This window comes from Nanorana parkeri, unplaced genomic scaffold, assembly GCF_000935625.1.
Source record: "Nanorana parkeri isolate BGI_ZX_2015 unplaced genomic scaffold, ASM93562v1 scaffold299, whole genome shotgun sequence".
NCBI lineage: Eukaryota > Metazoa > Chordata > Amphibia > Anura > Dicroglossidae > Nanorana > Nanorana parkeri.
In genome coordinates this window covers 368,984-382,497 of record NW_017306567.1, presented here as the reverse complement: position 1 = coordinate 382,497, position 13,514 = coordinate 368,984, and the positions used below count along the sequence as shown (strand labels likewise).

At 43.8% G+C, this 13,514-nt stretch overlaps 1 protein-coding gene across 1 annotated transcript in view; it reads right to left on the bottom strand.

Annotated features, from left to right (window-relative positions):
• The window catches only part of LOC108788010 (catenin alpha-2-like), a gene marked incomplete at its 3' end in the record, with an annotated part of 1,352,655 nt that overhangs the window by 1,096,767 nt on the left and 242,374 nt on the right, over positions 1-13,514 (bottom strand). Inside the window, exon 3 of the mRNA XM_018557721.1 lies at positions 12,279-12,474. Coding sequence (XP_018413223.1) covers positions 12,279-12,474 — 196 coding nt within the window. The remainder of the gene's footprint in view (positions 1-12,278; positions 12,475-13,514) is intronic.

The window sequence follows — 13,514 nt, the reverse complement described above, 5'->3', positions numbered from 1 at the left end:
TGGGATAATTTTATCAAAAGTACACATATTCTTTAAAGCAAACCTGTGCTTTCCCTGTGAATAGCAACAATTTTACTTTAAAGCTAGATTACATTCTCTTTTGTATCTTCCTTCAAGTTTGGCTTTAAACCGTCTAGAGGGCATTAAGGAAAAGTAAGTACATGTTTAATAATGCAAAGGCATTTAGCAAGTAAATTTACTTTTGTTAAATTGATGTGGCCATCTACTGAAAAAGAAAGTTCATGCCATGCTCTGAATTTATTTATAACAGAATACAAAAACATGATATTCTGGAACATGTGATGCTGTTTGGGTTGTGACATCTATAAACTCCTATGCATGTGGCAACCCATTAAAATATGAGGGGGACTGCCTGAGAATGGTAAAATACACATGTGCATTTAAAGGGCTGGTGATTTCCATTCCCACCAAACAACCCTTTACCACTGTTTCAAAGTGATTGAATTCAGTTCACATTTCTGTGTGGATCAACCATGGCTGGATTAAAATGTTGCATGCAGCGTTGAGGCTCTCTTATTGGGCAAAACAGAAACTATTTGACTATCTCTTATTGGGCGCAGCTTTTGCTTCCTTCTCCCCACTGGCACTGTGGTGTGCAACATGTTCTCAATAACATGGATGGTGGGATATTCTTAAGCTGGTCACACAGGGCTTGAATTTTGCAATTCCTGAGAATCATCCAAATCTCGAGCAATGAGCGTCCCTGTTGGCCCTACCTGACCTGACAAATGTTGATTGACAAATTCCGGCAGTACACAGGGGGAATTTAGGCCAATTCCTGCTGAAACTGACAAAAATCAAGTCATGAGTGGCCCCATCGGCACATCCGAATCAACAAAATTAAATTCTGCAATTAAAAGGAGGCGGTTGGAAAAAACTTTTGGCCTACTGTAACATGACTTCAGCTAATCAAATTCAGTCACCGATTGGGTATTCAGGCAGCATGCTACTGCAATAGAAAGCAGTGGGAGATCCATCCATCCACACTGTGGATATGGGCATCGAGTTGTTTTCAACGCTTAATAGGATGTATGGCCAGCTTTATGCTTTCAACACCCATGTGTACTTTGCCTAAAAAAGGGGAGTGAAATTATGTTTTAATTTAGGCCAACTACATTCTCCCAAAACTTACACGGGGGGTATTCACAAAAGGGTGAAGGGTTTGGAGAAGGCAGGAGACGTGCACAATCTAGGCCGCAATAGCTGATTTGGAAAAGTTCAGCTATGTTGTCCTAGATTGTTCACTTCTCCTGCCTTCTCCAAACTTTTCATCCCTCTGTGAATAACCCTATTAGAGTTCATAAAAAAAAATAGGCAGACCCCAGATCAGTTCTTCTATCTCAATAGACATCTGACCTTCAGAACTTCTCTTTATTGACATCAGTCATGGCCAGGGGCGGACTGACCATTCGAGCGATGCCCGTGGTCATAAGGGGGCCGTCAGTGGGGTTGCTTCCTACCTGGAGATGCAGGATGCCTAGCCTCTCATTTCTACCCTCCCCCGTCCCTTTCATCTACGCCCTGGTTTCCTTGACTCTCCCCTGTCCCCTCCTACAGTTTCGTGCAGAGATAGGAGATCGGGACTTGCATTCAATTGACCTCTGCCTAGCAACTGATTAGTTATTTTTAATGTTTCATTTTAAGTGATGTTAAATCACTGCTCCTTTAAAAATTGTAATTTTTAAAAGTGTTTTTTTTCATTGATACATGTCCCCCAGGGCAGTACCCGGATCCCCATACACTTTTTATGGCCAATTAATTCCATATAAGGCTTCAAAATGGGGACATTTCATTTTCTGAGTTCTACCCCCATAGACTTGCATTGAGTTCTAAGTTCGAATTAGAACTTTTTCCATGTTCGAAAGTTCGAATTAGAACCGAACACGGGGGTGTTCGGCTCATCCCTACAACTGATGACGTGGCCAAGATAAGAAAACATGACAGACAGAGCCTCTCTGCACTGCTCCTCCCACGCTGCTGTATAGCTCAAGGAAACAGGGGACACCTCTGAAAACTGACAGCGGCGGGCAGCTTCCTCCCCCCTCCTCCCCCATTCATTCAACATGTCTGAAACACAGGTATGTTCATAGTTAAGTACATGTGGGCATTTTATGTTTTTTTTCTTTTGTTTTTCTTATTACACATGGTCTCTTCTTTTTTGGGATGCACCAATACCAGTATCAGTATTGGTGCCAATACCGGGCAGTTTTTCACGAGTATGTGTACGCCCCAATACTAAGCACCAATACCGACACTTAACTTTTTTTTGAATTATTTAATACATTCAGCTTCCCTTAGGTCACTTACTTGCTGGAACCTCATGGCGCCTCTCTGTTTACAGTGCCAGTCGTATATATATCTCCTCCTTTTCATCCTTCCCATGATCCGCACCTGCCTGCACATCGCTGGAAAGACTGCAACAGCCCTGGTGAGACCGCGCACAGCCCTGGTGAGATCGCGTAGAGCCCTGGTGAGACCCCTCAGGACTGGTGAGTCCGCACACAGCCCTGGTGAGACCGCGTACAGCCCTGGTGAGACCGCGTACAGCCCTGGTGAGACCGCGTACAGCCCTGGTGAGACCGCGTACAGCCCTGGTGAGACCGCGTACAGCCCTGGTGAGACCGCGTACAGCCCTGGTGAGACCGCGTACAGCCCTGGTGAGACCGCGTACAGCCCTGGTGAGACCGCGTACAGCCCTGGTGAGACCGCGTACAGCCCTGGTGAGACCGCGTACAGCCCTGGTGAGACCGCGTACAGCCCTGGTGAGACCGCGTACAGCCCTGGTGAGACCGCGTACAGCCCTGGTGAGACCGCGTACAGCCCTGGTGAGACCGCGTACAGCCCTGGTGAGACCACGCACAGCCCTGGTAAGATTGCGTAGAGCCCTGATGAGACCCCTCAGGACTGGTGAGTCCGCACACAGCCCTGCTGAGACCGCGCACAGCCCTGATGAGACCGCGCACAGCCCTGGTGAGACCCCTCAGGACTGGTGAGTCCGCACACAGCCCTGCTGAGACCGCGCACAGCCCTGATGAGACCGCGCACAGCCCTGGTGAGACCCCTCAGGACTGGTGAGTCCGCACACAGCTCTGCTGGGACCGTGCACAGCCCTGCTGAGACCGCGCACAGCCCTGCTGAGATCGCGCACAGCCCTGGTGAGACCGCGCACAGCCCTGGTGAGACCGCGCACAGCCCTGGTGAGACCGCGCACAGCCCTGGTGAGACCGCGCACAGCCCTGGTGAGACCCTGCACAGCCCTGGTGAGACCCTGCACAGCCCTGGTGAGACCCTGCACAGCCTTGGTGAGACCCTGCACAGTCCTGGTGAGACAGCGCACAGCCCTGGTAAGATTGCGTAGAGCCCTGCTGAGATCCCTCAGGACTGGTGAGTCCGCGCACAGCCCTGTTGAGACCGAGCACAGCCCTAGTGAGACCGCCCGCAGCCTTGGTGAGATAGTGCACAGCCCTGCCGATCCCTCAGGACTGGTGAGACAGCACACAGTCCTGGTGAGACACCTCAGGACTGGTGATACCGCACACAGATCTGGGGAGACCCCGCACAGCCCTGGTGAAACCACACATAGCTCTGGTGAGATGGCACACAGCACTGGTGAGATCACACACATCCTCCTGAGACCCCACACAGCCTGGGGAGACCGGACACAGCCCTGGTGCCAAGAGCCCCAGGAACACAGGAGCCCAGTAATATGCCAAATTATCGATGCTTCTGCCTCCCCCCATGGCACATCCCGCATTGCTATGCAGGACCTCAGCATCCCATTGAAAGGTACCTTAATATTATTATTATTATGTTGATGGTTTTCCTCAACACTGCTATTGCTAACTTGTGGTAGTTACATACTGCAGGGTATTCAACAGCTGTAAATGTAGAAGTTAAGGGTGAAAACCCAACTCTACTTTCCCCCAACCCCCACTGGCCTGCCACCCACTCACTTGCCTTGGCTTATTTATTACTGAGCTCTATGTTCTTTGCTACTGAGCGCTGCATTAATTACATCGGCATTGGTGCTGGTCTGAGTTCTACCGTGTATTGCTTCTGGTCTGCCATGCACTGGTGCTGGTTTGAGATCTGCCATGCGTTGCTTCTGATCTGAAGTCTCTAGTGCATTGGTTCTGGTCTGAAGCTTGCTGTGCATTGGATCTGGTCTACGGTCTGCTGTGCATTGCCGCTGGTCATGGGCAGACTGATCACTCAGGACCTTACTGCAACAATGGAGCGTGGGGGGACTGACAAACGGATGATTGCATACCGTTCATGCGGTATGTGCCCAAACCTCTGCTCTGGTCCTAGATTATTCAGTTGCCCTGTTAATTCTCCTACTAATTCTCATAAAATTTACCGAGGATAATTGGCAGATTTTAAGAATTTAGGTAAAAATAGCCAAAGCAAAAAAATTCTGCCATTTCTGATTTTCCAAATCGCCTATATTGTTCTAGATTTTAATATTCTACGGCAATTCATCTTTTAGTGAAGGGGCCTGCTATTTTAAAAATAGTGTGGAGAAATAATTTCTGTGACACAAAAATGTATATGTGGGTGGCGCTCATGTATATGGCTTGTATAGGGGTGGAGCACAAGGGGGCCCCATAATCTCCTATTGCCCTGGGGCCCCATATGTTGTCAGTCTGCCCCTGGTCATGGCTCAGCAGAGAGCAGTACTGTGACCACACCTGTCAACTGTATAGATTTCCAAGGGCTGTTTGTACGATAGCTGATGGTCTAATCAAGCGGCAGTAATGTCAGAGCAGTACAACACACAGCTAGTCCTAGTAATAGCTACAGGGAAAGTGAGAAAAAAAATCAAAACTTCTGAGATGCCACCAGAACAGGAACAGAGGAAATTCTTCCAATTAGGACACTTGTCTAACATGTTAAAACATTTCCTGCACTATATTGAACACTCAAAAAAAAAACTATTTTTGGCCTTGTGATTGGGGTGTTTAGGCCAAGCATTGCATTTCAGAATCAAGGAGTGAAGATCATATGCGCACACATACTCTGAAACACAAGGTATTTTCATACATTGAACCTGTCCCTCATTTGGAGGAACTGTCACTCATGTAATACCTAATCCCTCTGTCCCTCTTTCCTCCTCAGTTGTCCCTCTTTTTGGTCTGGGGTGCAAATATCAATGAAAAGGTTTCACTTACCTATCAAAACTGTTCTCCTGTACTAAAATCTTCATCTTGTTATTATTATTATTATTGATATTCAGGATTTATAGCAGCAACAATATTCACAGCGCTTTACAATATAAGGAAAACACTACAATTACAATACAATACAAGACAAGATGGTAAGGAGGGTCCTGCCCCTGGAGGCTTACAATCTAAAATGGAGGGGCAAGTGATACATGAGGAGGTAGGAGTGTGGGGATAAATTGTGTCAGAACGTGATGGTTGAGTGGTTAGTTTGAGGTGGGATAGGCTTCCCTGAAGAGATGAGCCTTAAAAGGATTGCCTAAAGGCAGTAAGAGTGGGAGATAGTCGGATAGGTTGGGGTAAAGAATTCCAAAGGATGGGAGAGACTCTAGAGAAGTCCTGGAGGCAAACATGGGAAGAGTTGACTAGGGAGCTGGAAAGCAGGAGGTCTTGGGAAGAGTGGAGCGGACGGTTAGGGTGATACTTTGAGACAAGGTTTGAGATATAGCCAGGGGCAGAGTTTTGGATGACTTTGTAAGTGGTTGTTAATATTTAGAATTGTATCCTTTCGGCAATTGGAAGCCAGTGCAGTGATTGGCAGAGGGGGGTGGAGGATGGAAGCCAGTGCAGGGATTGGCAGAGGGAGGTTGCAGACACTGAGTGGTTGGTTAGGTGGATGAGTCTAGCAGCAGCATTCATGATAGACTGAAGGGGGGTAGCCTGTGTAGAGGTAGGACAATAAGGAGACGAGATATAACAAGTGAGTGGATGAGTAATTTAGCGGTTTCATTGGTGAGGAAGGGGCGTATTTTGGAGATGTTGTGAAGGTGAAGGTGGAGGATTTGGATAGTGATTGGATGTGGGGAAGAAAGTTGAGGTCCTAATTAAGCATGACACCTAGCACCTTGGCATGGTTCTGTTATCAATCAATCTTATTACTTAATTATTTTGTTTCCTATTTTGAAAAGCTGGTATAAAGGAAAGTAATGGTGAAAAACAATTGTGGATTTAAGTAATCATTTTTGCTATTCATAATTCTTAATGATCTGCATAAAGGGGGCATGGCATGGGGTGTGCCTATTGCCTAAATACACTGTGCTGGAAGGCATCCCTCTTTCTCATCAGAAAGTTGGAAGGTAGGCATTTTCAAGAGCTCTGACCAATAAATGGGGCAGTGGGGGATCACGGAGAAGGTTTCAGTGGGTAGGGGCATCGGCTTTCAAGAGGACCTGCCACTTAGCCCTAAATGGACAATGTGACAGATCCTCTTTGAGGCCAGCATTCACCAGTGGAATTATTTATAGCCCTCAGCGGTCTTCCATTTGCCTGCAATAGTTTGTTTAAGTCTAGTGAGGCTAAAACATATAGAATACTTTTTTTTAGAAGAAGCGCTTGGTTTAATAAATGCCAAGAAGCCAAATCAGTGATAAAAAGGCTCTATGAGAGAAGATAAAAGCACACCACTGCTGTCAGTGTATGTAGAATATCATTTGCTGCACTGTTCTTTGTGCACCGTACATCTCTCACTCTGCCAGAAAGGACACGGCAAACTGCGATAACATTCGGACAATTCTTCAGAAAGACACTTCTTCTCGCCATGTACTCTCAGTCATGCTCTTTTATGCTCTAGAACAGTAACTACTGCTTTGTATTGATTTGCAGGGGCTCAGAGACAGAAAACGAAGAGCTCTGCAAGAAGCAGTTTCAGAATAAATGTTTGCCAAGCTCTTATCATCGTATTTATTTCCTGTTCTGTTGGCTGTAAATAAAGAATATTGATAAAAAAAAAAAAAAAAAAAGATATTTGTAAAAATGGGTGTGGATAAAGGCAAGGTTTAAGGTAACAAAGATTGTAATAATAATTCACTATTATAAATCACCAAATAGCTTTTTGACAATCATATACATTATATTGATTTAATTCTAATATGCCCCTTGTAAAGTGGACCGTTACTAAAAAATTCATTCATAGTACCTGTGCTGAAGCAAAAATATTAGCGTACATTAAATGGGCAAAAGTTTGGGAACACCTAACCATCACAACTGTATAGGCTTGTTGGAAATCCTATTCCAAACCATGGACATGAAGGGAGTATAGACACAAAGTTGTTTAAAATGACACTTGGGAGTTAAATCTTAAAAATGCATTCAAGTACTCTATGTATTAACATTATTAGACCTTATTTGTGCATCACTCGGCTGCAGATCCTCAAATCATCTCTGCATTCATGCCGATACTGTCCTTCCTTCTGGAGGGTGGCTACTTTTGCCCCCCATGGTTCATTGTGTGTGTTGTAAAGTAGCCACAGTTCCAAGCTTGCTCCCGTGATGGACTACAATCTCAATATAAATTAGTAAATTAAATTTGAGATTGTGAAAGGGATTGTGACATGACAGGGAAGTATTGGGAAAAATTTACTCTTCCCAATACTTAGAGCCGACGGGTGACGCTGCCGGCTCTATAGATCGAGAGCTGATCAATCACGAACCATTGAGACAGAGCCAGCTGTCAATCAGGTAGCGGGGTTGATCATGACAATATTGTTGTAATCCTTTCCAGGCTGCAGCATGGCTCTGCACTTTCACCAAATAGTGGCCAGTAGCCCGCTAGATGCTGACTTTGGGTCACAGGAGTACATTAGTAAATGTACTCCTGTGACACAAAAGAGGACTAAAAAGGGTTGGTTCTAGTTCTCTTTAATACTCAAAACTGATTTTTTTTTTCACCATTGTTTTTCTTTTATACTGGCTTTTCAAATTACCAAGCAAGATAATTAAGAGATAAGATAAAAGTAATAGTCATACTTATCTGTGGTCTGTGATATCCGACGAAAAAGAGGGACAACTGAGGAGGAAAGAGGGACAGAGTAATTTAGTTCCAAAAGAATCATTTGAAGAAATGTCATCAGCATACCAAATGTCCTTTCAGGATAACCATATGTTCATTTAATGAGAACCATGTCAATATAAAACATAATATAAAATGTTTTATATTGACATGGTTCTCATTAATTGAACATATGGTTATCCTGAAAGGACGTTTGGTGTGCTGGTGCCTGGTGACATTTCTTCAAGTGATTCATGCAACCTCCCCTTGGTATAGAGGTATGCAGTAAGGAGTGCAACAAGACTTCCATACATCCTTAGTTCCAAATGAGGCACAGACCTTACAAATGATGGACCTCTCTGAGGTATGCGACCCCAGTGGTGGGGTCGCGTACCTCTTAACTCAGCTGGCTTTGGATTGATGTCCCATGAGCTGGAAAGCCTCTATGTAAGGGGAGGCTAAGAGTGTCTGATGGCAGCAGTACATTTTGAGACTCACACCCTTTACTAGAAACTAGACATGTGCAATTTGTTTCATTCCGAATTGAAATTTCCAGATGGAAGAACAGTGTCCGCATGAATTCAGAGATGATTTGAAGATCTACGGCCGAGTGATACACAAATAAGTTACATTTAGTAAAATAGTTACATTTGTAAATAGTTTAGGTATGTAAAACATTTTTAAAATTGAACTCCTGAGTTTAGTGTCACTACCCTAAAAGTGCAGTGTGTTGAGCAGGGAATTTGCCTGTTTTGCCAAAGTAAATCAGATGGAGGGTGGAGTTGGTGAGCGGTCAGGTTGGTGAGTTGATCACTTTGGAATATGTGGTAATACCAACCTGCTCTACATCTATAGGGTTAAGGGGGATAATCTGTCATGGCTGGTGGTCAGAGGTCTTTTGTAGGTGAAGTTTTTACACTGAGCAGTTGCAGAAACCATGAATCCCATAACAGGAGCATTTGTCGATCCCTATGGTTGCCCCAAGGGCCCAGTCTTATGGTGATTGATAATGTGCTTTAATGTGATCTTTGAGCTGGAGTGGTGCAGCTAAAGACTGTAGCATTTCAATTAGTTATGTTGTAGTTGGATGTCTTCAAAAGACCCCCTGCTGGATAGTTTTGTGAATGTTTGGGCATTCTTGGGTTGGAAGGTTTGATTTTTATTTTGCTAATTACTGTATATACGGTACTAAGACTGTATGTGGATTTTATGACTTTTGTGGCTGTTTAAAACCCAGTCTGGAAGAGTTATGCCATTATTTAAATGGAAAAGTGGAAATTGTTTTAAGTGGTCCAGGACAGCTACGTAAAATAAACACGGATGATTTGTCAGTCACTAATTTTATGGCCATCAATTTATAAATAAGCAATTCTTTGATATTCAAGTAATGATTTTGGAAACATTTAGATACTTTCTATATATACATAGCCCAGCCTTTGCTCTAACCCTCAACCACTTGAGTCACGTCTATGCCTACAGTGTCAGAGGAGAAGTGATAACAACTCCCTCATATATTAACAACTCCCAACCTTGCATGCAATACCTTTGCTGAAGCACCCCTTTAAAAATTCAAAGAGACAGGCCCTCTTTGAGTAAAAGAAAAAAAATTAAAACAGAAAAAAATACAATTTTCCTGCCAAATCTTTGTTCTGCCAACTAGAAAGATGAATCTTCTTCTGTGCATATAGATGAAGGAAAAAAAATTCATATTACATTATACATATTATTCTGAGAGACTAGAATGGTGCACACCATTAATGAGCTACGGTATACCTGTGACAGATATCAAAGTGCAGAAAAGAACATTCCCTTTCCTGGATGGTGTGAGTAGAGGCAGAGATACAGCCCAGAGTCTTCTGATGTCTCTTCCTGCTAAATATGGTTTTTCTTTAGGATTTGCACTTAAATCATACCCCAATACTTGGATTTACATGACTATCTTTGTGTGTATTTTTTACCAAGCACTCAGGCGTCTTAGGGGGGGGGGGAATTAAATTTTGGTTGAAGCGGATCTGTCACTGTTGAAATACTTCCATGAAACAAGCTGATGCAAGCTATTGAATGTTCCCCCATACTTTTTTTTTAATTTTTTGTCTTTCTCTAAAGAGGAGAATATCGAACTGTGGTTGGATAATACGTATTCACTAAATGAGTAAACATTATAGAGGAGCTTTACGTTGAAGTGCTAGTGTTGCAGAGGTAAAGGTCTATAGGTCTGAATAAACCTTTTTACGAGACTCTCATCTGAGCTAGATAGATGAGACCTGTAGTGAGAGAAAAATGTAGCACAGTGTGGTGGGACAAGAGGAGGTCCACTTACTGAACAGGTAAAGAGGGTTGTTACCAAAAACCTTAAGAGCTAAAAGCTATGAAAAAACTTGAAACTGGTGGTCATGATGAGCTTAGATGTAGTACTCTTCAGCCTCATATCACGCTAGCAATCCTTGTGCCGGTACAAGATATCAGTGAAAGGATCAGTAAGAGGGCAGAAGAAGCATGTAATTGCTCCTGCTGTGTTGCTCAGATGCTGACTGAACCAGCAAGGTATTGCTCCCTCTCTGGTCTTTCCCTGCTAATTGAGATTCTGCATCATTTCATCCAGCAAAGGAGGAATGTTATAGGAGCAGTTGAATTGCTGATAGAGATGTAATCATAGAGACAAAAAGATAGTATGACATGGCCAAAAGTACTGGTAGGTGCTGCTCTGTACTTCTGCTGAAGTCACCCTCTTCCATTGCACCAAACTCTAAAACAGTCATCCAGTCTTCTGTAAAGAGTGTTGTTGGTGAATGCTGCACTTCGCCTGCATTAAATCTGCCATTGCTGTTCATCCTGTTTAAGGTCTGGGATAGGAAATCTCCCTATAAATCCCATCATGCATCTATCTCTGGGAGTCATGCCTGTGGCTGTCAGAGTCTTGCAATGCCTACTGGGAATTGTAGATGCACCACTGCTAAAATACTCTGCCTACCCCTGGTCTTTACCTTCCTATAGAGAGAAGTGTTGCCTTTACTATTTATCAGTTGTGTATCAGTAAATCACTGCTTATTAGTTCCTAAAGTAAAAGTTTAGTTATGCTTCCAACCTTTGTCTGTCTGTTTCTGCTTTGGGATCTTCAGTCAGGCAAACCAGAGGACCACTAGGGTCAGAGAACATTGCTACTCCGACAAAATATTTATGATTGCTGAAACGTTACAGTTACCCACCTTGTACCCTGGCAATAACATTAACTCAAAATGCAGCACATTTTCAGAAAACTCCTAGCAGCGTGCACAAAACAATGTTGACCTATTTACCACAAATTGCCGTTTTCAGAGACACCTCTTCTTACAGAAGGAGTTGACCTGGCCCTCAGCTTAGAGTGTAGCCTAAAGGGGCTCATTTATAATGCAGAACAATTATTACTTTATGCGCTCCACTATACTCCATAGCACTACTTCATACCACGGCCTGCATTTAACAACCTATTCACAATGTGCAGTTGGTGGTGTGCAGCCTGAAGTGAGTCATAGACTTTTCTCTGCAGCAGAGAAAAGTTAAAAGAGAACTATGGGGTAAGTGTTTTCCCCATAGTTCTCTTTAGGGTCACAGGAGGACATATAACAACCTCCTCCCGTGACCCAAAGCTCTGCATATAGCGGGCTATGGCACGTGATATACTGAGAACGCCGCAGCCGGGACAGATCCTGACAATACTGTCTGGATCCACCCAGCTGCATGAGTGATAGCTGGCTGTGCCTATCTAGAGGCAGAGCCAGCTATGTCCGCCCCCAACCTCGTCCGTTCCTCCACTCAGTGCTGGCTGACTGTCACCACTCTCTGCAGGGAGATGATCGGAAAGTGAATGAGTGATGGTATGTGTTCGCTCACTTCCCGATCAATAGAGCCCACCTGTGACAGCTTCTTTGTAACAGGTCGCTCTAACTTTGAGGATGAGTGGAAATCATTTGCCTCATAGTTCTCCTTTAATGATTGTTGGACTTTGTGTGGGGACACACAGGGGTCTTTAACTGCCATTGAGCTCTGTCAAGCTTCTGGTGTGTCCTTGTGCATTTAAGGAGAACTGGAAGCATACCTGAACTCAATTTATCCATTGCTATATATGCTCCAAGATGGAGGCTCACATAGATTAGGGTTAGGAGCACACCACACAGTGGAGCCTTGATGAGTGGTATGGTATGGTAAGGCTATACTGCTGCTTTATAAATAGACCCTATGTCTATATTGTCCACTGTAAGACATCCCTCCCACATAACCCACACTCGTACCTTGTTTCCGAACATCATCCACAGCGGAGATTAGCTCCTCTTTTAGGTCCTGACTGTCTTTAGCAATCTGTTCCCCCTTTTCCAGAAAGTTCTGGGTTGCCTGCTCCACCGATGCTGCAAGCACGTGGGCCTTTTTAGATCGACCTTTCTTTTTACCGGAGGGGCCCTTGCTACTGGTGTTCACCAGGGTAGTTACCTGTGAGAATCAAGAGAGAACAAATAAAAATGTAAATCAAGTCATTTTACTATTTGATTTAAAGCTTTCTTTGCAACTGTCCCAATTTTGGAAGACATGGTAGGATATTTACACCATCTGACTGTGTGAGGCTTCAGAGTGTTAAAAAGTACTTTATGACCTTTGATCACAAAATCTGTGAACCTCTCAAACCATATCAAACAAAGCATAGACCACCAAAAGAGAAATATAAACCAATCGGGGAAGGCAGAAAAGATGACAATTTAATTACCAGACATTCTATAGGAACTGTGTTGTCTTTGAGGATCATAATGAAAGATAACTGCCTTTTTACTTGAAGAGAACAAAAAACATCTGTAGCCCCTGAGCAATGGTTTCCTTTTCTCGGATTCCAGATTGTTGCAAGGGATTTAATCTTCAGTTACCAAAATAGAATTCTTTCACAGGCTGAAGCCAGGTTCAGTAACCCATATATTACCTGACTCTAGCTGCACAGGGTATAGCTGTTGTAAAGCTGTTCTTCCTCCACCACCTGTAGTCATTGCACTACAACATGCCTGCAATTTTATATTGAACAGTGCTGCTGAGAAATGGTGTATCCAAGGCCGTATTTAGACATCATGCTGCCCTACCTAACTTATGATGACCTTTTATACAAGCTCCTCTTTTTGGGTTATGTGATAACATTGTTAAGAGACACTAATAAAAGGAGTTAAATCTTATTTGTGTATCAATCAGCTATAGATCCTCAAATCATCTCTGAATTGGTGCTGAAACTGTCCTTCCTTCTGGAGGGTGTCTACTTTGCTACCCGCATTGCAACGGTTAATTTTTGTCTAGGTGTTTAAAAAAAAAGTTATACTTACCCGAATCACAGAGCCGGCTTGCTACTAGGCCAGTCCTTCCGTAAATCATCACGTTCTATAAATAGTGTATAGATGTGAGGAGGTTGAGGAACATTTCAAAGCTGCAGCATAGGAGGGGAGAGGCTTCAGAGACTGGAGAAGCAGGGAGCCGGCTTAGAAGTTTGGGTGAGTATA